General features: G+C 32.4%; 3 protein-coding genes across 3 annotated transcripts; 1 reads left to right on the top strand and 2 right to left on the bottom strand.

Annotated features, from left to right (window-relative positions):
- Positions 1–2,533: 2,533 nt before the first annotated feature.
- Positions 2,534–9,067, top strand: LOC108202792 (uncharacterized). The gene is made up of 6 exons (XM_017371331.2): positions 2,534–2,826; positions 4,929–5,134; positions 5,587–5,866; positions 7,119–7,226; positions 7,722–7,969; positions 8,767–9,067. The coding sequence occupies exons 1-6, from the start codon at positions 2,623–2,625 to the stop codon at positions 8,888–8,890; spliced, it is 1,170 nt and encodes a 389-aa protein (XP_017226820.1). The 5' UTR covers positions 2,534–2,622; the 3' UTR covers positions 8,891–9,067.
- Positions 9,068–9,846: 779 nt separating this feature from the next.
- On the bottom strand, positions 9,847–12,986 carry LOC108200436 (thioredoxin domain-containing protein 9 homolog). Its single transcript, XM_017368586.2, has 4 exons — positions 12,781–12,986; positions 12,118–12,393; positions 10,332–10,490; positions 9,847–10,246 (listed from the first exon to the last, which is right to left on the bottom strand). The coding sequence occupies exons 1-4, from the start codon at positions 12,802–12,804 to the stop codon at positions 10,067–10,069; spliced, it is 639 nt and encodes a 212-aa protein (XP_017224075.1). The 5' UTR covers positions 12,805–12,986; the 3' UTR covers positions 9,847–10,066.
- Positions 12,987–13,555: 569 nt separating this feature from the next.
- Positions 13,556–14,650, bottom strand: LOC108201988 (peamaclein). Its single transcript, XM_017370339.2, has 2 exons — positions 14,410–14,650; positions 13,556–13,931 (listed from the first exon to the last, which is right to left on the bottom strand). The coding sequence occupies exons 1-2, from the start codon at positions 14,492–14,494 to the stop codon at positions 13,747–13,749; spliced, it is 270 nt and encodes an 89-aa protein (XP_017225828.1). The 5' UTR covers positions 14,495–14,650; the 3' UTR covers positions 13,556–13,746.
- Positions 14,651–25,846: the final 11,196 nt, after the last annotated feature.

Genomic DNA, 25,846 nt, shown 5'->3' on the forward strand with positions numbered 1-25,846 from the left:
TTTTTACACACTATTTCAGTTGATTGCAAAGCATGTCTTCTATATGTGTCACATCATTTCCCGCTAAATTCTTATCTTTTTCATCCTCTCTTGTTACTTCTTTTCTCTGCTATTTGTGTATGTGCTCTTTAATTGATGAAACAAAAATCATCCAGCTGTATCACTGGTATTATAATCATGTTGGTATTTATTACGAGAATCGGTTTGAATGGTTTCAATCCCGCAAGAAAAAATATGTATCAATTGCGCTTTGTTGTAACATTTGGTTATTTTTAAGATTCGAATATTGTGATTAGTAAGTCCTAGCCGAGGACATGACCTAAGATATGAGTTCTTGGAGACTCCCTCTTAGAGTATATGAAATTCTATAGGTATGTACAAGCCAAATATGAAGGAGCCTGCATAAGTGCAGTGATACATATTGGATTGTGTAGTAAGTTTATTAAAGTCAAAAGAAACACATTAATTATAGTTGGCCTGAAATAGATGATTATATTTTGATCAACCAACATTTCTGTTTGTTTATTATACATGGACCAGATGCATTGCTGTTGAAAATAACGACAGAGTATTACTCCGTATTTGATAAGTTATTACTCCGTATTTGGTAATCACAGAGTATAACCATAGAGTATTATTTTGTGTTCTCAAACTAATAATGTGATTCAATAAGAAATAATGTGGTTCATTATGGAGTTTTAAAATATAACCATTGGAATTTTAAAATAATGATAAATACTATTTTATAATTATAACTTACATTATTGAAGTACAATCCCTTATAGATTCGTAAAATTTTAATTAACAATCATTATATATTATTTTAGCTACTTCCATTAGAGTGGCCGCCTGAATGCCAAAACCATACAAATCAAATGAGCCAAGAAAAACATTATCAACATTAACAAACTCAGCATTAAAATCCTCGAGACCCTCAGATTCTTCATATTGATAAATAAACTCCACAAACACAACCATATAACTAATATATATCAGTGTTCTAGCAATTTTTATGTTTTAAGAAACATTATTGTGACTAGCATTCTACAAAAGAATGAACATATTTGATAATCATTTGAAATACAATAAATTATCTTGAAAATAATTATTTTAAATTTTTTTAATTCTATAAAAAAAATGTATCACGATATATTTATTTTTCTCTTAATGTCTTACATCATTCTTCTGTCTCGTGACCGCGATTAATACTCCCTTAATTTCAAAAAAAAATTGGCACACAAAACATATTTATTCATTTATTTGTTGAATATAATGAAATTACATGACTCTTTTATTATTAGCTTCTAATTATCTGATTTTCCATTCACGTGTTTCACAAATTTAAGAATCAAGTAATCTTACGGGGTGTATTCGATTGAGATTTTAATAGATTGTTTTTTAGCTTGTGGATTTTAATGGATTGTATGTGATTTTGATTTTGTGTGGATTCTTGATAAAATGTCGCAGAGTTTATAGGATTTAATCACAATGCTTCAAAATCTCAATGATTTTGATAAATTTCAAAAAACTTAAAATACATTGAAAAATGTCATAAAATCCTTCATTTTATTGAATCTAAAAAAATCCATCAGTATTTGAATACCATTAGATTTTAATGGATTTTAAACAATTCCAATTGAATACCATAGGATTTTAAAACATAATTTAAAATCCCAATTGAATACTACCAGATGTGTTTGCATAATTTAAAATCTCAATTGAATACCTTAAGGGGGGGTGTATTCGATTGGGATTTTAATGGATTGTTTTTAGTCTATGGATTTTAATGGATTGTATGTGATTTTGATTTTGTGCGGATTCTTGATAAAATGTCGCCGAGTTGATGGGATTTAAGTACAATGCTTCAAAATCCCATTGATTTTGATGGGATTTCAAAAAACTTAAAATACACTGAAGAATGCCACAAAATCCATCATTTTATGAAATGAAAAAAAAACCCATCAGCATTTGAATACCATCAGATTTTAATGGATTTTAAACAATCCCAATTGAATATCATCGGATTTTAAAGCATAATTTAAAATCCCAATTGAATACCACCAAATTTTGTAGCATAATTTAAAATCCCAATTGAATACCTCAAGATTTTAATGAATTTCAAACAATCCCAATCGAATACCCTCGGATTTCATGAATGCAAAAAAATGTTTTAAAATCCCAATCCAATACACCCCTCTAAAATTTTAATGGATTTCAAACAATACCATTCGAATACCTTCGGACTTCATGAATGAAAAAAAAATGTTTTGTAATCCCAATTCAATACGTCCTTAGGAAATAACAATTCTTTATTAGTTGAGAAATTCAATTTTGATTCTACTGAAATCGTATACAGCATTAAGAAAATTTTAATCAGACTCAACCAACCCAATTACATAAGCAGTTGAATTTTTCGAACTAAAATAATATATAATACTTTTTATTTTAAAATATAAGTGAAAATATTTTTAAATTATTTTATTTACAAATTGTTTTTATTTATTTATGAGTTGGAAATGAAAATGCGTGGGGAAATATAAGTGGATTGGGGAGGTGGAGTGAGTCACATAAAGAAGAGGCTAGAGAAGGCTGGTGGATGGGTTGAGTTAACCCGGTTGTTTCATGGCAACCTCCCCCTCCTTCTCCGCCGTTTTCGCCGACTTTCTCGCCTCTCCGATCACGCGCCGCCGTCTCTCCCCGCCGCCGTTCACGCTCCGATTCGCCATCAGTACGAAGTCTCGCTTCTCCACTTCTTTGGTTTTGGCTTCATCGGCGTCTTCGTCGTCGTCGTCGTTTCCTCTCGGTGCCGGTAATTCGCGCTCGCAGGTGTGTGTTGATTTGGTTGAATTGAGGTTGTTTAGCTTGTTTTTGTGTTTGAAATGAAGTTGATTGGAAAGTGTTGTCGGTTTTTAAGTTTTGGTGTTTTTGTGTATCAGAGAGAGAGAGAGAGGGAGGGAGGGAGGGAGGGAGAGAGACTTCTATGTATTAAATTTAACACAACACACATAGAGAGAGATACAGGACAGAGTGAGAGAGAGAGACTTCTATGTATTAAAATCAACATCATATACACATAGAGAGAGAGAGAGAGAGAGAGAGAGAGGATTAGAGAGGATAAAGCGAATCTACTGAATATCATAAAATTTGGATTAAGCATACCTGTTTATTGCTGAAGATTTTACGGATACTTTCAAGTCGGGGTGAATTTTGTTGAACTAGTTGTGCTTACCTTATCACACAAGCATATATGTGTATATATTCGAAGAGGTGATCGAGTACAAAGTAGTTTAGCTTACCAGTTAGACAAAATACTTTGTTTAGCTTGCTTTTGTTATCCAGATGAAATCAATTTGAAACTGTTTTGAGTTGGAAATGGAAAGTATTGATTGTGGTTAAATATTACCGATTTCTTGTTCTGATTATATTTAAGTGAGCTTATTGTTGCTCAATAACTTTGGATTCAGCTTAGCTTTTATTAGCGATTTCGTGAGGATGATAGTTTCTTTATTAGAGACTAGAGAGATTCTGTTGGTTTATTTAAGCGGTGAAGTTTGAGTTCTGATGTGTTTGGGATTTGAGGAACATGTTAACTTATCAAAGCTCAGAAGTTTTCGATTTTGCTTAGCTGATTATTAATGGTTATAACAATAGGTTTCTTGTGATAGGCTAGAGTGATGTTATTGGTTTATTTACTGATTGATTTTGGTGGATTATGTCAGACTCTTGCTTACTGATTATAATACACAGGCACACACACACAGACGTACATATTCAAAGAGGTGATTTAATACAAAATGATTTAACTAACTCGAACTCTTGGTGAATATTTCCATAGATGTACTCCTCGAGTGCTCGCGGATAAGCTATGTAATTTTTGGCTAATTAGTTGTTTTTACTTACTCTAATATTATATATATAAATATATGTATGTGTGTGTGTGTGTAATAAAAGCTGGTAAAGTAATTGTGAGGTGTAATTCAATTTGAGTTCGTTTTACAGGATGAGCTAGATTTTAAAGGAAAACAAAGGGGCTGATACTTGTGCAGTAACATACATCATATTTTCTGTAGAGGGGGTGGGGGTGTCTAAAACTTCTACATTTGTGTTGTCAATTTAACTCAACACTCATCACCATCAGCTGAAATCTCATATGTAAACTGACACATTTCGCAATAGGAGATAATAAAAGGGATGCATTTTTAACGTGCCTACCTATACCCAATTTACCTACCCCAATAATATAAATTAACATCTCAATATATAGAGATATATATGTATGTATGTATGTATACACCACATATCTCTGGTGCTGGAGGGGGCATGGACCCACCTAAATTTGTCTTTTGCCCATTGATACAGAGTTCGAAAGCTATGGACTAAGTTGATAAATTTTGAATCTAAAAGTTGTTCAAGTCTAAGCCATACATGTCTAGTTATATAAAACTGCACCTTGAATTGGTAAATTATCCTGCTCAAAACTTTTTTTGATATTTTCCTTGATAAAACTCAGGATTAGCTGAAAGGAGGTGAAAGTTCTTTCTCTTGAATGTTGAAGTATGCATTTACTCTCGTTAGGTTTTTTGCTGGTAATTTGCTATCGTAGTTTGTATGTCTCTTACAGTTTTGATTTAATAGCACTAATTAATAGAGAGGAAATGAGAGAAGTCTTAATTTTGCTTGAGTTTTATTAAGGTTACACATGTTGCCTTGGGTAGTAAATAAATCAGGCCCATGCATTAAAACATATCTCACCAAGTAATTAACAAGGATTACATTGGACGAATTGTTAGAATTCTCATGTGCACACTGTTGTCAAGGCAGTAGAGAGTAGAGACTGAGCTTAGATTTCGACAGGGTAGTCTCCAGGACTTTATCAAGGGTAAGTATGTTGAGCAAATCATTTGACTATTTAACTGTTTAATTTTCAGAAATCGGTTCTTTCAGATTTGATTCAAGAGATAGAGCCGTTGGATGTGAGTGTCATTCAAAAGGATGTCCCAGCTACCACCGTTGATGCTATGAAGAGGACCATATCAGGGATGTTAGGCTTACTTCCGTCAGACCAGTTTGAAGTATTAATAGAATCTTTATGGGGACCTCTCTCCAAGTTATTGGTTTCTTCGATGATGACAGGGTATGTGTATTTTCCTGCAGCGTCTTCTAGTTGTATTTGCCATTAGAATGGAGGAACATATGAGAATATGAAGTACGTGAACTGTGGATCCTCTATTACATATGATGGAGTGAAAAAGAGGACAGTCTCCTGAAAAAAGATCCTTCATAGTATATTGGTATCTTAGAAAATATCTGGCCACAAATATAGAGTTGTTTAATTAAAATGGTTTTGAATAGTAGTATCATTCAAACATGTACTACTCATCAACAATTTTTGTTAATTTATCTTTTATTCATTAATGTATTTATCGAAATGAAAATTAAAAATTTTAAAATCTGAGAATAATATAAAACAGGCCCATGTTTTGCAAGAATGCTTGTGTGTATACGTATAATTTACATACGCGGTGTGTATTTTTTCTCTACTTCATGAAATATCAAAATTTTAAGCTAAATGCCTTGTGACTGCAGGTATACTCTACGAAATGCGGAGTATAGGCTTTGTCTTGAGAGAAACCTTGACATACATGAGGAAGACACTGATAGACAAAAACTTGAAGATTCCAAGCTTGAAGATCAAGTTTTATTGCTTGATAACAATGACATTATAAAAATTTGGACACATGACGAAGTTCATGACTCTACAAACACAAATGAGAACATTACTGATATATCTGATCTTGGGGAAACGTCCCCGCAAGTTAAAGAACTTATTTCCAAATTGCAGTCTAGTCTGTCATCTGTCAAGAAGGTAAAGTGAAAGATGCCAGTACAACTATTAAATTTAGCAAGTATAAAATCTAAGTCATTTCACATGTACTTTACTTTATGTAGTTATGTTTCTAAGCATAAAAAAAGGTTGATAATTACCTTTTGAGAGTGCTACTATATTGGAGCAAGTTTGCACAAGTTTTTATCTATGTTTTAGTCTGTTAGTTTTAATAATATTTGTTTATTTTTGTGATAAACGTGGTAAATAAGCAGAGCACTGTTTATCGCTGTGGTCTCTTCTGTTTTGCATTGCTACTAGGTTAAAATCTGTTTTATATAAAATATAATCGTGATAGTTGGAGGCAGATAGCAAATAACTTAAAAGGCAAATTGATTTCGATAGATCCTGTATCTTATTGGATTTTATACCAGACTTGCTTAAAAGTGCAATGTGATGGCTTCATGGTTTTGTTTTGTATGAGTTAGGGTATATGTATTTGAGAACAGAAAAGTTGTTGGGATGGTGGTATAATTGAAACATAGATGTGATCATTGTTCTGTATCTTCCTTAAGTGTACATTTGGAAACAAGATTAGCCAACCTAATTGCATCAGGCATCAGACAGATAGTGTGCGACCAACTTGCAAGCTAGTGTTTTTCTGATAGTTACAAATAACTCTATGCTGGAACAAGAAGGTGGGGGTCCTTGAGGTTGCTTGAGAAGTCTTAATACGAGATTGTGGAGAAGTCAGAGAAAAAGAAACTGAAAGCTTGTAGCAGTGAGAGTAAATGACTTTATTTTACTAAGAGTGTCTACAAACGGCTTATTGAGAAATTAAAGGCTGGACGTAGCAACAAAGCTAAAGTGCAGGAGCTTTGCAACTTGATTCTAAGAGCTGTCCTTTAGAATCGATGATATTATAACTGATTGATGGTTCCTTATCTGGGCAGATGCAATCTTCTTGAATTATGTGTTGCTAGTATGATATTTCTACTACGTGATTTAGTGCTTAACAAAAACTGAAAATGTGGAAGGTATTACCAACCAAAATGACTAACATTTTACTAACAAGTGACAAGTTCGAGTTGCTTGGTTGTGGTTAGTATAGCACGGAAGATATGGAGTTTATTGTCGTTTTATGAGGAGAGAATCGTAAAATTTTTGCTGAGTTAACTTTAAAGGTTAATGTTTCTTTCGACATTATATCTCTATGCAGTATCACTCATGTTTTTTCAGTAACATATCCTCTTTAACATGCCATCTTATAGACTATACTGTTTGCATATTGAAGGAGCTTCGTGAAGTCAAGAGGAAAAGTGCTGCTCTTCAGATGCAGCAGTTTGTTGGGGAAGAAAAAAATGATTTGCTGGATTATCTAAGATCATTGCAGCCAGAAAAGGTTTATTATGCACACCTGAAATTTTTATAAAGGAATATTCAAATTTTGTTGTAGTTTGAATCGTCTGAGGAAGTAATGTCATATTTAATATATGTGCGAAGTGCATGCACTGGTTAAGAATTGCTGCTTCCTTGGGTTGTATATTGTAAGTTTATATATTCGTTGTTGTATAGTTGCATTGTTTTGCTTATATAGACAGTTTCAATGCATGTTCTCCCTGGAAATTTGTATGTGCTTTTAAGATGCCTATTATTTTTATATTTTCCTATTTGTAACAATTTCTAGTATTAATTTTAGTTGATATTAAGCCCAGGTGTAGTGGGTCTAATCATTTGGCTATTGCAACTTTGGTATGCCCTTTGTCAAAAATATGTCAACAAAATAAAAGTATTTCTATCAAGTGCATTTGGTTGTACTTGCTGCTTTCTGCTTTTAGCTTTCTTTTACAGTATCATTTGTGGCCTGCCTTTCTGATATAAATCGCAATTTTAACAGGTAGCTGAATTATCAGAGCCAACATCCCCCGAGTTGAGAGAGATAATCCACTCTGTAGTCCATGGTCTCCTTGCAACTTTATCTCCTAAAGTACATTCGAAGGCACCAAATTTGCCAGACAATGCTTCAAGTGGAACTGCTAATGGTGGAATTGCGGAAGACCATACTGATCTTGTTGAGAACACATCCCTTCAGTTCCATCCCCTAGTTTCGTTGACCCGGGATTATCTAGCACGTCTACTTTTTTGGTTAGTTATGCTCTCTATGCCTTTTGAATTTTATGAACTTAGTGCTGCACATCTACCATTTCTTTTATTATTCACAAGCCTCCATAGCATAGCTACTTTGCTGTAGGCTATTATCTCTGTACAATTCTGGTTGTGTTGAATATACTTGGAAAAGCTTCGAATAGTTATTACCATTGATGAGAACAGAAGACATTATGTCTCAGTTGTAGTAGCTTTATTTGAACCTGAATTCTCTTTTATATGAAGTCGGGATTATTATATAACAAATAGATGCTTACTAGAGAAGTTAAAAAATTGATTATAAATACCTGGAGTGGAGTTGCCATACACTACAACTCCTCATCGAAAAATGTTTTACTAGCCCCTGTAGTTTATGATAAGCCCCTTCCACCAGCTTCTTCTGCAGGTGTATCTGGTTGTGTCTGCGAATTCGCTAGATTACAGTCCTCGAGCTTGAGTATTTGTGTCTTGTGCAGTTTATTAGTATTGTTCTCTTTTCTTTTTTAGGTTTGTTGGAAGAGTTGTTTTGTTTGACTTAAAGATTCTAATAATTAAATATTCTATATGCTAGTTTCTCAATCCTGAGAAATAAGTCTTTGAGGGATTATTGCATTATTGTCTTCCCTCCTATAGTTTGGGCTGATTGTCACCTTCTTGTAAATTTGTTGATACAGCCACATCTAATAAAATTGCCTGTCAAATGTACTCTGCTCTGTGCAGTTATTGCATTGTAAGCACTAAGCAACAGCATCTTCAGTTTCTGTATATTAACCTGCATCTTATTCCTCGATGTTTAGGTGTATGCTGTTGGGCCATTATGTAAGAGGCTTAGAGCATCGTTTAGAGCTTATGGAACTTTTAGCATTGCCCAATGACAGTAGAGAAGATACCTCTACTGCTAGCGACGGACAAGTTGCCTGAAGAAGTCGTCTTTTGTTTTGGCAGATCAACGTCTCTAATGGTTAAATCGTTATGTGGTAAATTATTTGACAATGTAAGGTTGGTTTCAAATTGTATAGATGCTACTTGTACTCTTACCGAGTGTATATTACATCCAATTCCCAATAATGAACACAGCAAAATCATTTGTGATTTTAATATATTCATTTTTAAATTATGGAAAATCATAATTTTAAATCCAGTTAAAGAGTTTAAAAGTACTCCCTCCGTCCTTTTTTCGTTGTCACATTTCTATTTTTATTGGTCAAATTAAATAATTTTTGATCAAAAATTATAAGTCACTCTTTCATTATTATAAAAAACTGAAAATTACATGTTAAAGTAGATTAAAAATTATTTCCGATGACATTATTTTTATTTTTTTAATTGATAAAATATTAATGAATTTCAGTTTTGCTCTTTGGTCAATCTGACCGGCACATAATCAAATGTGACAACTAAAAGGAACGGAGGGAGTAACCATTAGGCCATGACCCGGCTCTAAATAATGTCAGACTTTAAGCAAAAATTTTGCTTTTTTATTGCGTCTTGTATGATATTTGATGAACTATTTTATAAATCAGCATACAATACAATTAAGCATCTTTAAAGTAATAACGTTGGGACCAATGAAAAAAATTACTTTATCAAGTTTATTACTTTATTGAGAGTAAAAATACACTATTTACATTATGTTGGGACTAGAAAAAAATATTACTTTAGTGAGGCTATTACTTTATCGATTATTACTTAATCGAGGTTCAACTGTACAGTAAACGGAAATGTTAATTGTATGATATTTCTCTTATTGAGCTAATGATGATTATTTCAGTTAGCAACTGCTGTGTAACTTTATGAAATGGTTATCATTAGCTTAGTTCATGCTGTGCAAAACTCATTGAGAATTATAAGCATAAATTCCCTGTGATCATCGTAAATGAAGCATAACACGAAATGCTTTGATAAAGATCTAAAAGTTATGATAGGATACACAAGACCTGGTGTACTGGGATGTGATTTAACTCTGCATCACTTGTGATCTTAGAACATTTGTTTGCATTATGAAACTCAATACAACAAAGTTTCGGGGCTTGAAGCAAGATACTAAAGACTACAGATTTTTCAACAGATGTTGGATTTACGATCACCAACCCACAGTCACTCTGAATCAGAGGAGTCTGGATTTGTTCCTTGTCTCACACTTCTGGTTTTAGCACTGGACTTGGATGGCCTTAAAGATGATTCACCCTCGAGAATGATAACTTGAACTTTGGCCAGCCTATCCTCAAGTTCCTCTGTGCCAAAGTCATCTGTCCCACCAAGTTCATCAAATCCTACCTAAATTTTGTGAAAGAGTAGTTTAGCACATTACCAAAATTGCGAAATTGAAATTAGGATAGGATTACTACAACACAGGCTATACCACATAATCTTCCACTTTGGCCTTTTTGACAAGGGCCAGGGTAGGAAGTACAACAATCTTCAGTTTCTCGGTCAAAAATGGACTTTTTTCTGCATTGAGTTTCACAAAGCGTGTCTCTATGTGCTGCTTTGCCAATATACTCAAATGTTTATCCATCACCTGCAATTTGATAAGAGTTATCAACCCCACTTAAATTACCACCCACTCTAAACATCATTTATTTTCTGTGTACGAATGAATCTCCTTTATGGTTCATTATTATCATTTTACAAGTACATTGAGCGTGTTTTCCTGGGGTTTAAGCCATATTTGACTTTAAACTCTAAAATGTCTGTTTGTGTAACAAGTCAGAAGTCGGCTTAAAGTTAGAAATAAGTCAAAACTGACTTAAAGCTATAATATAAAATTACCCAAACAAACAATTTAAGCTGAGTATTTGTCACATTAAGTCGATTAAGTCACTATAAGCCACAATCATTATTTTAAGCATACCCAAACGAGCTCTATGTCTTGCACAAGTTTCCTCAAAATTCTGCTCCATCTTATATTCACACACATGGAACCCAATTTTACAATGTCAAAGCCCACTTTATGGCAAGCCTTACTTCAGTGTCGGGGGATTTTAGAAACCAGCCAAAGCCTTTTGGCCATGGTTCAGTATATCTAGCCAAATGCAACCCCCCGGGCAATTGAAATAAATAATTCAGATTAAACACACAATTATAACTTATTATTTTGCAATTATATTTATAACTTAGAACATGATCTCTTTCAATGTTATATTAGTATTTTTCATTTGACCAAAAACTTCAATCCATTTTCTCTTCAAATTACTCTGCAAAACTTGTATGCATATATTCATATAAGCAATATTGGTGATCATGATTCTGCAACGCTAGAACTGAAAATTAAACAAAACATGTTTAGTTTTCATAATCCTTCACCATATTGGTGATTCTGCAACTCCAGAACTGCAGAATCACAACTTAAATTGCAGATTGATTAAACGCCACTTAATGATGAAAAAATAGAACAGAGAAGATAAAAGACGATACTGGTTACAAACAAATGAATGGTTGATAGGATGATACTCTAAGGAGAGTTTTAGATCAGTCCCATGATATGAAAAAATTGAGAGCTTTAAAATTTAGGGCCAATGTGAATGAAAAACTAAGAACTACGTTGTCCACAATAATCAGCAATAAATAAAGACACACCCTTGTAGCTCCTTTACAAATGTTAAAAGAAAACGTGAATTGCATTGTGAGTACAATATGTCAAAGGGCAACAAGTAGCTAAAAGGTTAGCAGGTTGAAATTAGTTCTCAGATGCGCCTTTGCCTAAGTTATATATGCTTACTTCAAATGTGTAAAGAGAAAACACAAGTCCATTTCTTCCCTGGTATATTATGATAATAAGCTTCAAAACGTAGACTACATATTTGTCACAACAAGGCAGCCACTAATTAATTGACTAGCACTTAGACTCCTACACAAGCACTAAAATTCAAAGCCACAAAATACTGAAATGGAGAGAAAAAAATGCACCATAAAAATGCAGTCTTTAGTCAATTTACTAGATATAATGTATCATTGCGTAGATTGTTACCTGCTCCAACAGTAAGATCACTTATTTCTAATTAAAACCAAAACTTGATATATATCAAGAAAAACCGATACAATCACAATTAAGTAATTTCATTCTGCCACCACAAAATCATCACATGCTATTAGACTCTATGCACTACACACATTTCAAAAGACAACGGAATGTCAAATTTTATTACCTTGCAAGGCCAATTTTCGCGATAAAAATGGCAAACGACACGATCACTAGCTTTCACAACAGAAAAGAATTCCTTCTCGGCCTGAATCTCTGTATACTCACCATGACCTAACGCAACCCACTGTCGCCTCTTTTCCGCCATCTTCTTCATCTGTTGTAACCTCCTCTCCCTGAGAACCTCAATATCCTCCAAATCAAGCCGATCGAGAGCTGAGATCTCATCGTCTATCTTATCTTCCACCGCTTTCACTACTGTTAACACTTGCTTCTCCAAGATCTGTCAAATTCCCCAATTATCACCACCACATGAGAGAGAGAGAGAGAGAGAGAGAGACTTCTATGTATTAAAATCAATAACAAATAAGCAAACTCTAAAGAAACAGAGAGATGGAGAGAGAGAGGAAACAGAAAGATGGAGAGAGAGAGAGAGAGAGTGAGTGTTGTATGTTTCAGATCAACAACACGCACAGAGAGAGAGAGAGGGAGAGAGAGAGAGAGAGAGAGTTCTAATCAGATCAACTCACAAAAAAATAAACATTTCCATTTCCCCAATAATCATCATCAACACACGTACAAATAAGCAATCTATACATACAATTACACACGAACATATACAATTTAATGAGTGTAGTAGACACAGAGATGGAGAGATCGATTTAAGTACCTCTTGAACTTTAGGATTGTCCATGTTTTAATCGAAGAAATTTCAAATCTCTCTCCGGAAATATGAAATTTAAAAGAGCGAGATGGAGGCCGGAGGGAGATTCATCATGATACGCTGCTATAATCTGAATTACCCCTTATATGGAACGGCGTCGTCTTCTTTTGCCTTACAAAAGAATATATCGTAAAATTTGTCCAACTCGTAATAGATTGAATTTCAAAAGTAATGTCTATATTAATTGATTATATTTTAAAAATAAAATATAATTATTATTTCAAGTGATTATAATTTAGAATATGTTGTTTTAATATGAAAATATATATTTTGAAAATACGTAGAATATAATCATTATGTCAAGTGGTTATAAATTATAATATATTATTTTAATATGATAATAGATAATGCGGAATCTTGCTAAAGGTCTCGGTTGTTTATAATTATAGATAAGAAAAATGCTTATTAAAATTAATTTTTTATGTAATCTCTATTTGTTTAAAATATAAAAGATTTTATAAGTTTGGAGATACTCTTGCTAAAGAACGTCTCAAGTCTCAAGCAAATCGGACACCGAAGACCTCTAATCTCAGATTTGTGTGCACTGATAAGTGTCCGAAGACCTCTAATCTCGGTTTTGTGTTGACTAATTAGTGTATTAACAAGATGGCCTTTTGACTCTGATATGTAGATTCAGTTAGTAGAATCAATAAAGATTAATTTGAAGAGATAAATTCAACTAGGCTTAAAGAAGCTTTAAATTAACTGGTCATCAATAAAATTGTCCATGCAACAAGATAAAATCAAACTTTATTCATCCATGGTGGTGGTAGCAACTACAGAGCAGTACAGTACACCTTATTACAAGGATCCTCAGAACATAACAATATATATTTCACACCAGTAACCAGACACTCTCCAGAGAAACCGTGAGTCTCGACAGACTGCAGAAGATGCAGAGATGGAGGCTATTCAAGGACACTTGGGCTTGCCTTTGGAGCTCACCATGTCTCTGTAACAAGGGCACTCGTGCTTGTTCCCATACGTCCCAGAAGGCACACACTTGCACTTTGCACAACATATTCCGCAGTACTTCAAGCACCTGCCTGATATTCCTGCCTTCGAGCACCTTTTGCTGCATTTCCCTCCACAATTCACTGTCAACAATGTTTTCAGCCACATTCATAACACGGAAGTAGACAAAAACATACATTTTCTACGAGAGTCTATGAGGCGCGTAGGGTATGTTTGAGAGTAATGTTAAAAATTGTTGTGCTGTCAGAAAAAATGTTGTTGATGAGGTTTGATAGGGAAATTTATGACTGCAAAAGCTGAAAAACAGATTTTTGTAAAAGCATGGAGAACCTTCTTTTCCAAAAAACAGCTTTTCAGTTAAAAACTGTTATTCAGAAAAACAGCTTTTAAATTTTCCAAACAGTCTTTTACCTGCTTTCAGCAAAAAACTACTGTTACTATCTGCAACAACAATGTCAAACAGTTCTTTTCCGTCTGGCAGAAGGTTCTGATTACCTTCCACCAGTAAGAAAAATAGCTTGAAGGGGTCTGCTAGCTATCGGTTAACACTAGTTCAAGTCAATTACAGAGTACATTACTAATAATAAGTGTAGGTCTTACATGAGTCCTCAGCCAGGGCTGGTTCAGTGAAACAAGCCGCGAGGAGAAGAGCAAAAACTACTAGAGTTCCCAGAAAGATCTTCATCGTTTTAGCTCGTTTGTTGGCAAATGCTAAGATGCTGAATGCCAGTTTTTATTGCTCTCTGATATACCCTGCAAAATGAGAGTTCTACAGCCAAGAAAGCAATAAGGTACTAATTTATAGATGTCAATTTAGAGCGATCGAGAAGGGTTACTGGCCTAGTGTGCAAGTGTCGGACTTGATGATATATAATTATTTGTTTTTTGCAAGTTTCCTCATTTTTCAAGTGTCAAACACGGGTACAACAAAATATCAAGAGTCGAGACATAATTGTAGTAGGTGAGTGTCGGAGGGTGGGGAGGGAGACTAATGACACGTACATAGTACAGAAACAACATAGAACACATGTGAAAGGCTTATAAGCTGTCTGTGACCCAAGATTGTTACAATTCACATGGCTTCTACAGTTCTTATAATCAATCTGCAGTGAGGGACTTGTACATCGGAAAGTTGATTGTTCTGAATTGGTAAACTACTGGTCCCAGGTTAACCTCGATATCTTCTGAACCTTTTATTTTCATATATTACTGAGAAATGCACCGTTAGCTGCGAAAAATTTCTTCTGAAATGGCGAAGTTCAGGAGATCGACAATCAACTTTTCCGACTAATGATATGCAGCAAAAATACGACATCTTTCATCTTAGATTCTGTCAGGGTTCATAAACAACCCAAGAAATCGGTTAAAATAATCATCGATCCTTCTCATTATCTATATATATACAGAAAGTTGTTCTTTGACAAGCGATTGTTTGCAACCATCTTGAAAAGATAAAAATCGTAGAATGCGTGATTAAGAGGTTGACTTAGCCCCTTAACTGAATGAAAAAATATAGCTTTAAACGCCGGACAAGTCCCGTCAAGCGATTAAAAAGCGCTCTTTCAGATCAAACGATCAAAAAATAATTGGCCAATTAATGGTCTCCGAGCAGTAACGACTAGAGACCATCACCCTAAAAATCCACTGGTGAGTAAAATTAAACAATATAATTACACAAGAGAACAACAAAATTATACAAAACATATAATTTTCTTTTTAAATAAGTCACGATTTTATTAATAACCACCTTCCTCCAACAAGAAGAAGGGGAGAAACAGTACATAAGAGAATAGCAAAACATTGTAAATTTGTAATAGCTTCGGTTGCAAATCATAGGTGGCCCAACAGGGCCCAAAACATATTCATGATCACAACCCTACTGGCCCAAATGATCAATTTTGGGGCTTGGCTTACTTTGTGTTTGATTATTTGATTGCCCAGTGAGCATCTGGACCGAGCTGTTTTCACTTTTAGCATCTGAACCACTGGGACGTGAAATCGAATTGGCTTTGTGTTGGCGACGATGAAGATGAAGATAAACGGCAGCCATTCTCATTCTTGCTTCATGTTCTTCTTCTTCCGCTTGCATAATGTCTAGAATAATTTTTGTGGTGATGTCCATTACAATTGAGTTTTCAGAAAGGGAGAATGACTTTGAGTTTGTTTAATTAGGGTTTGTATTTTCCTTAATAATATAATATAATATAGATTATTTTTTTATAATTTTAAATTAGAAATAATTAGTATAATATATTCATTTCAAAATATAGCCAATCATTATGGATAACCTCATTGCAGTACAAAGTTTTATCCTTGAGCAAATTTAAAATTAGGGAAAATTTTGATGATACCTTTTAGAAATTGGTTTTTCTCAATGGTACCATCGCATTTTTGACTTCTACCGTACTTTTAATTTATTCTCTATGGTACTCGTGTACTTTTAATTTACTCTCTATGGTACCCTCGTGTACTTTTAATTTACTCTCTATTGATTTCAAACCGTAAAACAAATTGTATATGTGAAATCCTTGCGAAAAGTTACATAAAATAGACCCTTAAATCATGTAAAACAGAGTCAAAATGAGTGAGATATATTCAAACTTTGTCAATTTTATGAGTGTACCTTCAAGAATTTCTCTTAAAATTATTTTCAAATTATAGGAACACAAGACATTACTAAGTTTAGCAAATTTTACATGATGCTTTACAGGACCAATTTAGCCGATCATTATAATCAAAACTGCTGGAGATACTCTTATCATCAATAAAATTAACTATCTTGATCATTAATAATTTTTCAAAATTTCAATTTTTATTTTCTTATGCTAAAATCTAGGTTCTTATCACAAACTATTTATGAATTTATGACCCTTTTGTAACGACTTAAACTCTTTTTTTAATGAGGAATTAATTCAATGATAAAAAGTATACGAATTTCTGAAAAAAAATCAAGTTAATAAATATAAAATCGAATATATTATTATTAATCTAGTTTTTATAGTATCTTATCCGCAAATATCGCACAAATCAATATACTTATATAAAGGAGAAGCGAGGGGCGTGTAGGTGGCGCCTCTCATATCGCTTCGTTCTATTTTTCTAATTTTCTGAAATTTTTGGATGAAAAATATCAAAAATTAGAGCTACCTTTTTTAGTTTCAGGTATATTAGAAGTAAGTTTCAGAATCTGATTTTGTTTTAGATTATTTATGGAATATATTGGCTTGAAAGTTTTAATCTGATTTTGTTATTAGAACTACCTTTTTTAGTTTCGGGTATATTAGAAGCAAGTTTCAGAATCTGATTTTGTTTCAGATTATTTATGGAATATAGTAGCTTGAAAGTTTTAATCTGATTTTGTCTCAGATTATTTAATTATGGGAAAGACAGATTATTTATGGAATATAGTAGCTTGAAAATTTTAATCTGATTTTGTTCAGATTATTTAATTATGGGAAAGAGTAGCAAACAAGTCTCTATGCATCTATAAATACCCGTATAGATCGTAGGGTTTTGGATCATCTAAACACAACCTCCTCTCTCAATACCACAAACCTACCTGATAGTTCTCTTACTCGATTTTCGATTTTTAAAGGAGAAGCGAGGGGCGTGTAGGTGACGCCTCTCACATCGCTCCGTTCTATTTTTCTGAAATTTTTGGATGAAAAATATCAAAACTTAGAAATACCATTCTCTTGCTCGATTTCTAACTCGGAGGTGTCGTTCTTCTGCAAAGATAAGTGAAGATTGTTTATACAGTAAAGGTTATTGCAAGCAAATGTCGTTATAAACCGTTATATTGGAGTCGACAAATCCAAACATGGGAAAAGAATACAGTCTTGACATGATATTGATTGTTGATGTCAATAAATTAACTATTAGTGATGTATGTTTGTTGGTTATTCTTTTATAATATTTGTTTTGTTCCTCGGACATGTTTGTTGTTGTTAATTTATATATTATTTACTTTGTATACATGAAAAAAATTATTCATGCATTATCTGTTTGCTCCGTTCAAGCAACTTTTAAGAGGGTAGTTATATTTAAGTTAGATGTTTTTGTGCACAATCAATCCAAAAAAATTGGAGGAAGGTGACAATATAAGAACATGATTACTTTAAAAAAACAAATAAAATTAAGATTCGTCATACTTTAAATTGTTAACTACGTGTATAAATTTATTTTCATTTTTTCACCATAAATTATAGTCTCATTTTGCAATTTTATATATTAGTATTGGTATTACATCAAGATTTTTATGATATAAATTTATTTTATCCTACAAATATTAACTTTGAAACATTAATATACTTTTTATAAACAGTCATAAAATTATTTTATTCTTCAAATATTAATATTGAATCATTAATATAATTTATATGGACCGCCGCAACGCGCGGCTTTTCAACTAGTTATAACAAAACCAGCCAAGCTGAAAGTGACAGTCCATGCTTCACATCAAATGTTCTTTGACATCGAAAGCCACTTAAATAATTAAGTGAATTCCATCCATTCATACAAAGAAGTGATGTTGCTATTACATAAAATATCTCCTCACACTATTCTTTCTAGTCCTACCTTACTATATATGTGCAATATTCTCCGACATCTCACAAACTAAATTACCATTCTCAAGCTAATAATAAATTATTAGGTTCTTTAAGCTTTGATGTTTGTTGACATGTAATTTCATGACAATGCTCAACATACACAAAACACAGGCATATAATGGACGGTTTGGTCGAGCTTATCTTTCAAATTATAAATCAGAATTAGTAAATAATTTAAGTCATGTTTTGACTTATAAATTGGAAGGTGAGGAATTAAAAATCTTCAATATTTTTAGTGTATTATTTTTATTTTTGAAATTTGAGTTTATCAAAATACATAAGACCACTAAAAAAATTATAAATAAAATATTATTATATTAATAATTTTTCTATCCAATAAACTGTAAATACCAAAAATTATTATCTCACGTATAATTCAAATCTAGTTTATAAGTAATAATTACTACTTCTTTTGAGATAATTCAAATGGCTTTAATAACTTATCATAGAGTTATTAATTTATCGTCCTACAATTCTGATTTTTTTTTTTTTTTTTGACAAATGCAAGAAGATTTCATTAACTTGAATATAATACAGTCGGGACAAACCCCCAACTGTCGATACAACCAGGTGGTAAAACAAAAAGCATGCTAAAAACAATTAGATGATTTGTTTCCTGATCGTTTAACAGATAGAATTCAATAATTCTTGATGATTTTAATTACTATTATATCCATTTTATTTAAAACATGTGTGTAGAGTTATTCGTCACCAACATCTTGGTCTAGATTATTTCTCATATCGACTTTATTTAAATAAGTGTTTATAAAATATGAACAGTATTTAATCATGTATAGAGATGATTATTTGTAATTACTTGTCAGAAATCATCGGTTTGTTCTTTCGATACAGGAAAATAGTTGGATCATACTATATGTAATGGTTTTAGAGTTGCATCAATGATAAATGAAATGTCTTTTTCATTTAATGTTCTTGTTTCCTCGATTCTAACTGTTGGTTGAAAAATCAGCCTCTAAAAACTACTGTAACGAATTTGGTGAATAGCCATTGAGTATTCAATTCTAACGACCCAGTTGGTGATGATAAGTTTCCATGTAAAGTAGATGCTGGCTTCCATTTTATAAGGCCCCATTCTATGTACGGGCTCAGTGTCTTCTTTTTCACTCCGTATTTCAAAGTGAAAGCTGTAAAGAAAGCTTCAAGATATAGGACCCCTGTGGCCCTGTGCGACAGATTTAGGGTCTGTTTGGAAATTAGCTGTTAGTGGTTAGCGGATCGAATTATATGTCTTGAGTAGTTGATTGAATTAGATATTTTGATTAGCGGATTGAATTAGCTGTTTCTCGTAAAAGTATTCGGTAAATAGTTGATTGATTAGCTTTTTCTGAAACAAATTAACCAAAACCGCTAATCCAAAAAGCTACTCAAAGTAGCTTTTTCAAAATTAGCTTTTTGGATCCAAACTTCTATTTCAATCCTATAACTACCAAACACTAATATTAGCTTATTTTATTGGTCAAACCTCTAAAACACCTCAAACCTCTAATTTTACCACAAACCTCTAACTTCCGAACATTACCTTAATTATTCTATATAGTACTACACCGGTAGTACTGCACTCATCTATCTTTAATTACTCAGTTTTAATCAGTTAAAGTACCACAATATTTTGAAGAAATTAACTTCCTCAAACTCTTGGACTCGACTGATGCGCAGTGGTTAATACGTTCTAATCATTTATTTACGGTTTTTGTTATGTCGGAAGTCGATGACTATTCATAGTTATTACATCGACATCGAAGAAGAGCTCGATCCAATGCTTTATTTCCGTATCATTTAATCTTTTACATTTTAAAAGTCAAAATTTATCAAAAATAATTAATGGGTTCTATCACTTCTCTTTTCACATCATTTTTTTTCCACCATCTTTTTTTTATATGTTAGAAATTAATGGATCTCACCATTTTTCTTTTATCTTTTACACTATTATATACTCCCTCCGTCCCCCTGAGTAGTATACATTGAGGGACGGGGACGCGGCACGGACTTTAATGCTCCTGTAAAGTGTAGTTGTGTAATTTATTTTTAAAATTTTCTTTTTCTGAATTAAAGTTTGGATGTTATATTTTTATTCAGAAAAAGAAAATCTCAAAAATAAGTCACGGAACTATATTTTATAAGAGCATTGAAATGCGTGTCGAACAATTGAAAAGAAACGTATACAATTAAATGGGACAGAGGGAGTATATATTTTTTAACGTCCAAATCGTAGATAAACAAATAGCTGGGACGGAGGAAATAACATGTAAGTATTAACCACGGTCATGTCTTCACGAAAAATCAGGATTTCAAAATAATCGGGACCGAATCTTTTGAAATTAGTCTGAAGTAACCTACTCGATTCGGCCCCTAATTGTACATGTACGTAGATCTCCAATGCGGAGCTGTATAAAGGGTGCTAGGTTTTGGTGATGCATGCACGTGCGATGCCGCGTAAACTAGAAGGTTGTTGACATGGTGATCCAAGATGCCATCATGCTTCCTTTTTGACAAAATGAGTCAGGCCCCAATCGCTTTGTATAACCAGCTAGCAACACACACTCAGTGAAGTAAAAATAGTGAACAACATTAGAAACGATAAAAACACAGCTCAGTTCGACCAAATTTCCGCTATGACAAACTTCTCCAGATATTTATAATAATCCGTCGTTTAATTAAACACATCTTACATCGAATGTAAAATCACTTAAAGCATCTCTGATTCAATAAAATTCATAACAAAAAAAAAATTGTAGATGTCAAGTTACAAATAAAATATATATAATATTTATGAGAAAATGTGTACCCGACAGTCGACATACGATTTGTTTTAGTCAAAAATTAAAGTAAACATGAAATGACCGACTATACTTGATCAAGCTATGTATCAATAGTAAAATGCCTGCTAATTCATTATCATATTAAAATAATATATCCTGTTATAACAATTGAAATTGTAATTACATGTTATTTTAAGTATAATCAATTAACAATATGTTACAAGTTAGACAAATTTTATAACCACTTACACGTCCAGTTTAAGCCAATACTTTCGTCCTATTTCATTTATAAGAAAGACCAAAATAAAAATTATCATTTACATCCCTTAAAATTCTAATATACATCTGCTAAAAGACGCAATATAAATATATTCTCAACAAACACGTATATTGGATTCGACTTTTATATTTTCTCTTTTACATATTAAATTTAATTATAATTAGATGATTCAAAATTGCTAATATATCTATATGATTCAGAACTCGGAGTCTGTACATATATCTAATGTAAATTAATATTGTACGATGGATCGAAAGAAAATTTCAGAATACAGTTCACTAATATTGTTGGAGGCAGATAAAGATACGAGCATGTGTCTTTAGCTACATAGAATAACAATTCTCAAACAGACATAATAACAACAAATACCAACAATTTCCTGATTTCGGGATAATAATATATATTATCTACAGACTACAGGTTGTTTGCGCAGGTTTTAACTTTTAAGTAATTTATAAATTAGTAGTCCACTTGTTTCGAACAGATCAAGAATATGCAAAAGGAAATGGCTCACGATATATACTATTATTAGCTTCAACTTTAGGGGACAGCCTTGCATGCATATTCAGAGTTTATTATAAGATATGATAAAACAATATCAGTGAAGTTTTATTGTATACAGTTCTGTACCATACTCCCCTTCGATTATTTATATTGAATGTTTTAACTAGGTATTCATAACGGTAAAATCCTCGATAAATAAACGGTTTTTCTAGAGTGTGTCAATAAACACATGCTAAACGCGAAATTTTATAAGTTTGACTCATTTTTACTGGCTCTCATGTCTTAATAATGATAGACCCCCTGCATATGCAACAACCACATTAATTAAAATCTCCCAAAATATATAAAATTTCGCGCTTAGAATGTGCCCATGAGTACAAACTAGACAAATTTATAAATAAAAACAGATTCGAGTGACGGTCGATGACGTTTTTTAATATTAGTTGAAGTGCGTGAAACTGGCGTGGATGCTCCATATTATAGAAAGAAGTTTCTCTATATATAAAATGTTTATCAATATTGCGGCAAAAAAGAGTTTTATCAATATTTAATTTTGAAATATAAATTAAAAGCTCAATTAATAGAAGGATATTCGGCTATAAATTTTTTAATGTAGTCATGCAAGATTGCAAGGTATTTCCCTCTTTCAAAATAATAATTGTACAAGTATGTTTTTTCACATATCAAATTAAGTGTGAAAAATCAAAATGATTGTTATCTTAGAATTAAAAAAAAAAAAATCACAGCTCTTTTATTTACGTCAAGACCTGAAAATGATTATCATGTATCAAGATTTTTATTTAAATTTCTATGAGATATTCGGCCTACCCTTTGGTTAGATGAATGATTTTCATATATCAAAGTAGTTCTTATTTTCGATATCATATTTCGGTATAAGGATCATGTTCCACTTAGAGCCATTAGCCTAAGAACTCTCAGAACTTTCTAGGATTAACAAGAGTTCCACGGCAGAACTACACATGCAAAAATGTCGTATTTATGTATTATATTTTAAAATTATATTTGAACACACACAACGATGCAAAAAATATATATTTAGATTTAGATGCAGGAAATTTATTTAAAATTTAGAATTCTGCAACAGAACCTCAGTGGTTCTATGATTCCATATTAAAAACTGATTTTCTTTTGAGCGCGATCTTTCCGTACAATGCGAAAGCTCTGTGATCAAAAAAATCTTGAAATATAAATAAAATTTTGATTAGAATTATATTCAACTATAAAAAAATGAATGTAGACTTACAAGGTACTCCATCCGTCCCTTTTTACATGTCCCTTTTGGAAAAAAAAATTGTCCCAAATTACTTGTCCACTTATCTTTTCAAAACAACTTTTTGTATGTTTTTTCAAAAAGTAACAACTTCCAATGTTTGACTAACCTATATATACATACAATTCTATCTAATTCATTACATTTATTAGGAATATGTATGAAAATAAGATATCCAACTAACTTTTTCTTAAGATGCGTTATTTTTTCAAAAGGGACAAGTAAAAGGGGACGGAAAGAGTACTATTAGATACGAATACAACTCTTTCATTCGCATTAAGACCTGAAAATTAATATTGAATTGGACAAACATACTCTTATCTTATCACCTTCGTTCACTTTATTAATGAAGAAATTAATAAAGATTGAAGAGAGGGTGATGGAGTATTCTTGGTTGTTAAGCAACACCAGGCTCCTTTTGTCTACCCTCAAGTACCACCACCTTCCTTTTCTTATCAAACCTGGCTACACATAAAGCAAAATCATACAAATATTGGTCGTTTGAGGTATCTTATTAGTCAGATAAATGAGAAAAACGCGTCTACATATATAGAAGAATCTCATATATTTCTTTTGATTAAAATTTTATGTTAAGTTTTCTTTTTTATTTATTTAAATTAATGTAATGTTGGCTGAATTTTATAGTTAAATTTGATATAATTTTAAAATTTTAAAATATATGTTTATAATAAATTCATGTTTGTAAAAATCGGGATTCGGGATTTATCGGTGGATTGCTGATTAGGGTTTAGTCGGATAATCGAGGATTAATCGGAAGGATTAATTGGAATGAATATCGAATATATTATTATAATATAAAATATTAGTTTAATTTACTATATAACATATCATTAAAAAAGAATTTATAATAATTAATCGGATCTTAAAAATTGAATAGGATGGTATTTGTTGAGATTAATAAACCGAATGTATAAATTATATAATTATTTAGTATTATACTTTTTATTTGTATAATATATTTAAAAATTTCTAGTAAAAAAATGCTCACCAAAAAAGTCAATAATAAGATATGTGATTTGAGAAGGAAGTATGATATAAGTAAGTCGATGATATTTCTAAAAATAAAATCATGAAAGCGTTGAATATACTGTTTAGGACAAAGAAGTTGGAAGGGAAAAAAAATATCATATTTTTTGAGTGCTCAATGGACGTTTAAATCAAATCAAAGATATTTTCTAAAAAGTATGACGGGACTAAACAATACAACATCCTACATCACAAAAATAATATCGGTACTGGGTACGATTTTACATATTACACGCATTTTCACATGTGATATCATGTGATATCATAATCTTCTTATTTACGATTTGTTTGCTTGCTTCCTATATATGTATATCTAGAACTATAGCTACTAGGTAGGGCTCTTTGTGTGCATTTTTCTCACGTTGAACACTAGATCGAATTGGTAACAACTAAAGGGCCGTTTGGTTGAATTTAAAAGAATTGATTTATTATTTAAAGTGAAAAAATAGATAATAAATGAAAAGTTGGTTTGAAATTATAAGTTATTAAAAGTGTTTGAATACTCGTAACTTATTTTGTTATATTAAGCTCCAAACCCAAAAAAATTAGGTTTTCTAACCTTTTTTCTGGAGCTTTTAAGCCTTATTTTAAGTACTTTTAAGTTGTCAAACGATGCATAAATAAGTTGAAGCAACTTCTCTTCCAAATAATCAATAAGTTAAGTTTGCCAAACACCCACAAAATTTAGTACACGCAATTTTTATTTTACTGATAATTAATATTTACAAGATAATTTCTTAGGACAAGTCAAATGCAACACAAATCAGTTTGATACTGTTTTGATAAAATTGTATTCGGATCTTATTGTTTTAATTTTAAAAATTGAATCTTACATTTAATCGTCAGATTCAAAATTTCTCAGTTCAATTTCGTTATTAAATCTAAGGAAGTAAAATTGAGAAAATAGCTATTTAGTGGTTTTTTGGCTTCCTAATCAGAGAATTATTTTTTTAAACGGAAAAACTGTTTTGTTTTTTTTGATAAGCCAAAGTAATATATTAATCTCGGAATGTCTTACAAAGGGCTCAAAAGAACCCTTACAAAAAGGCATTAAGCCAACCCTAACTAACAGGCATAGAAATGCAAGAGAACCCGAGAGAAACACGACCAAAATAAGCTACTAAGCTAGCACTAAACATAAACCTAATATATATATAGATCGCAGGAGCCAGAATATGCCAACAATCAGAAGAATCAGGAGCATGAGGCCCCGAAACCAGGCTCTTTGATAACTGCTACAGATGCACCAGGCATTCCAGCCTCGACCAACACTGGAACCACAGCGTCATCAAAGTCCAACGCTGCTTCCACCTGATCATACGGCATGAGGTCAGAATCATGATCTCCATCAGCAGGGGCTTGAGCGAAGGAATCTTCCAGCATGAACTGAACCATTCCCAAGGTGTCAAGACATGCATGGTGCAAGATATCCTTGACACAAAACCCATTCATAACATGGGCTTCCAAGTTTAGCTCCGATTCTCCAAAAGATGGATGAAATTGCAGAAGGGCTCCAGAATTTAGG

Source organism: Daucus carota, chromosome 9 (assembly GCF_001625215.2).
Source record: "Daucus carota subsp. sativus chromosome 9, DH1 v3.0, whole genome shotgun sequence".
NCBI classification, from domain to species: Eukaryota; Viridiplantae; Streptophyta; class Magnoliopsida; order Apiales; family Apiaceae; genus Daucus; species Daucus carota.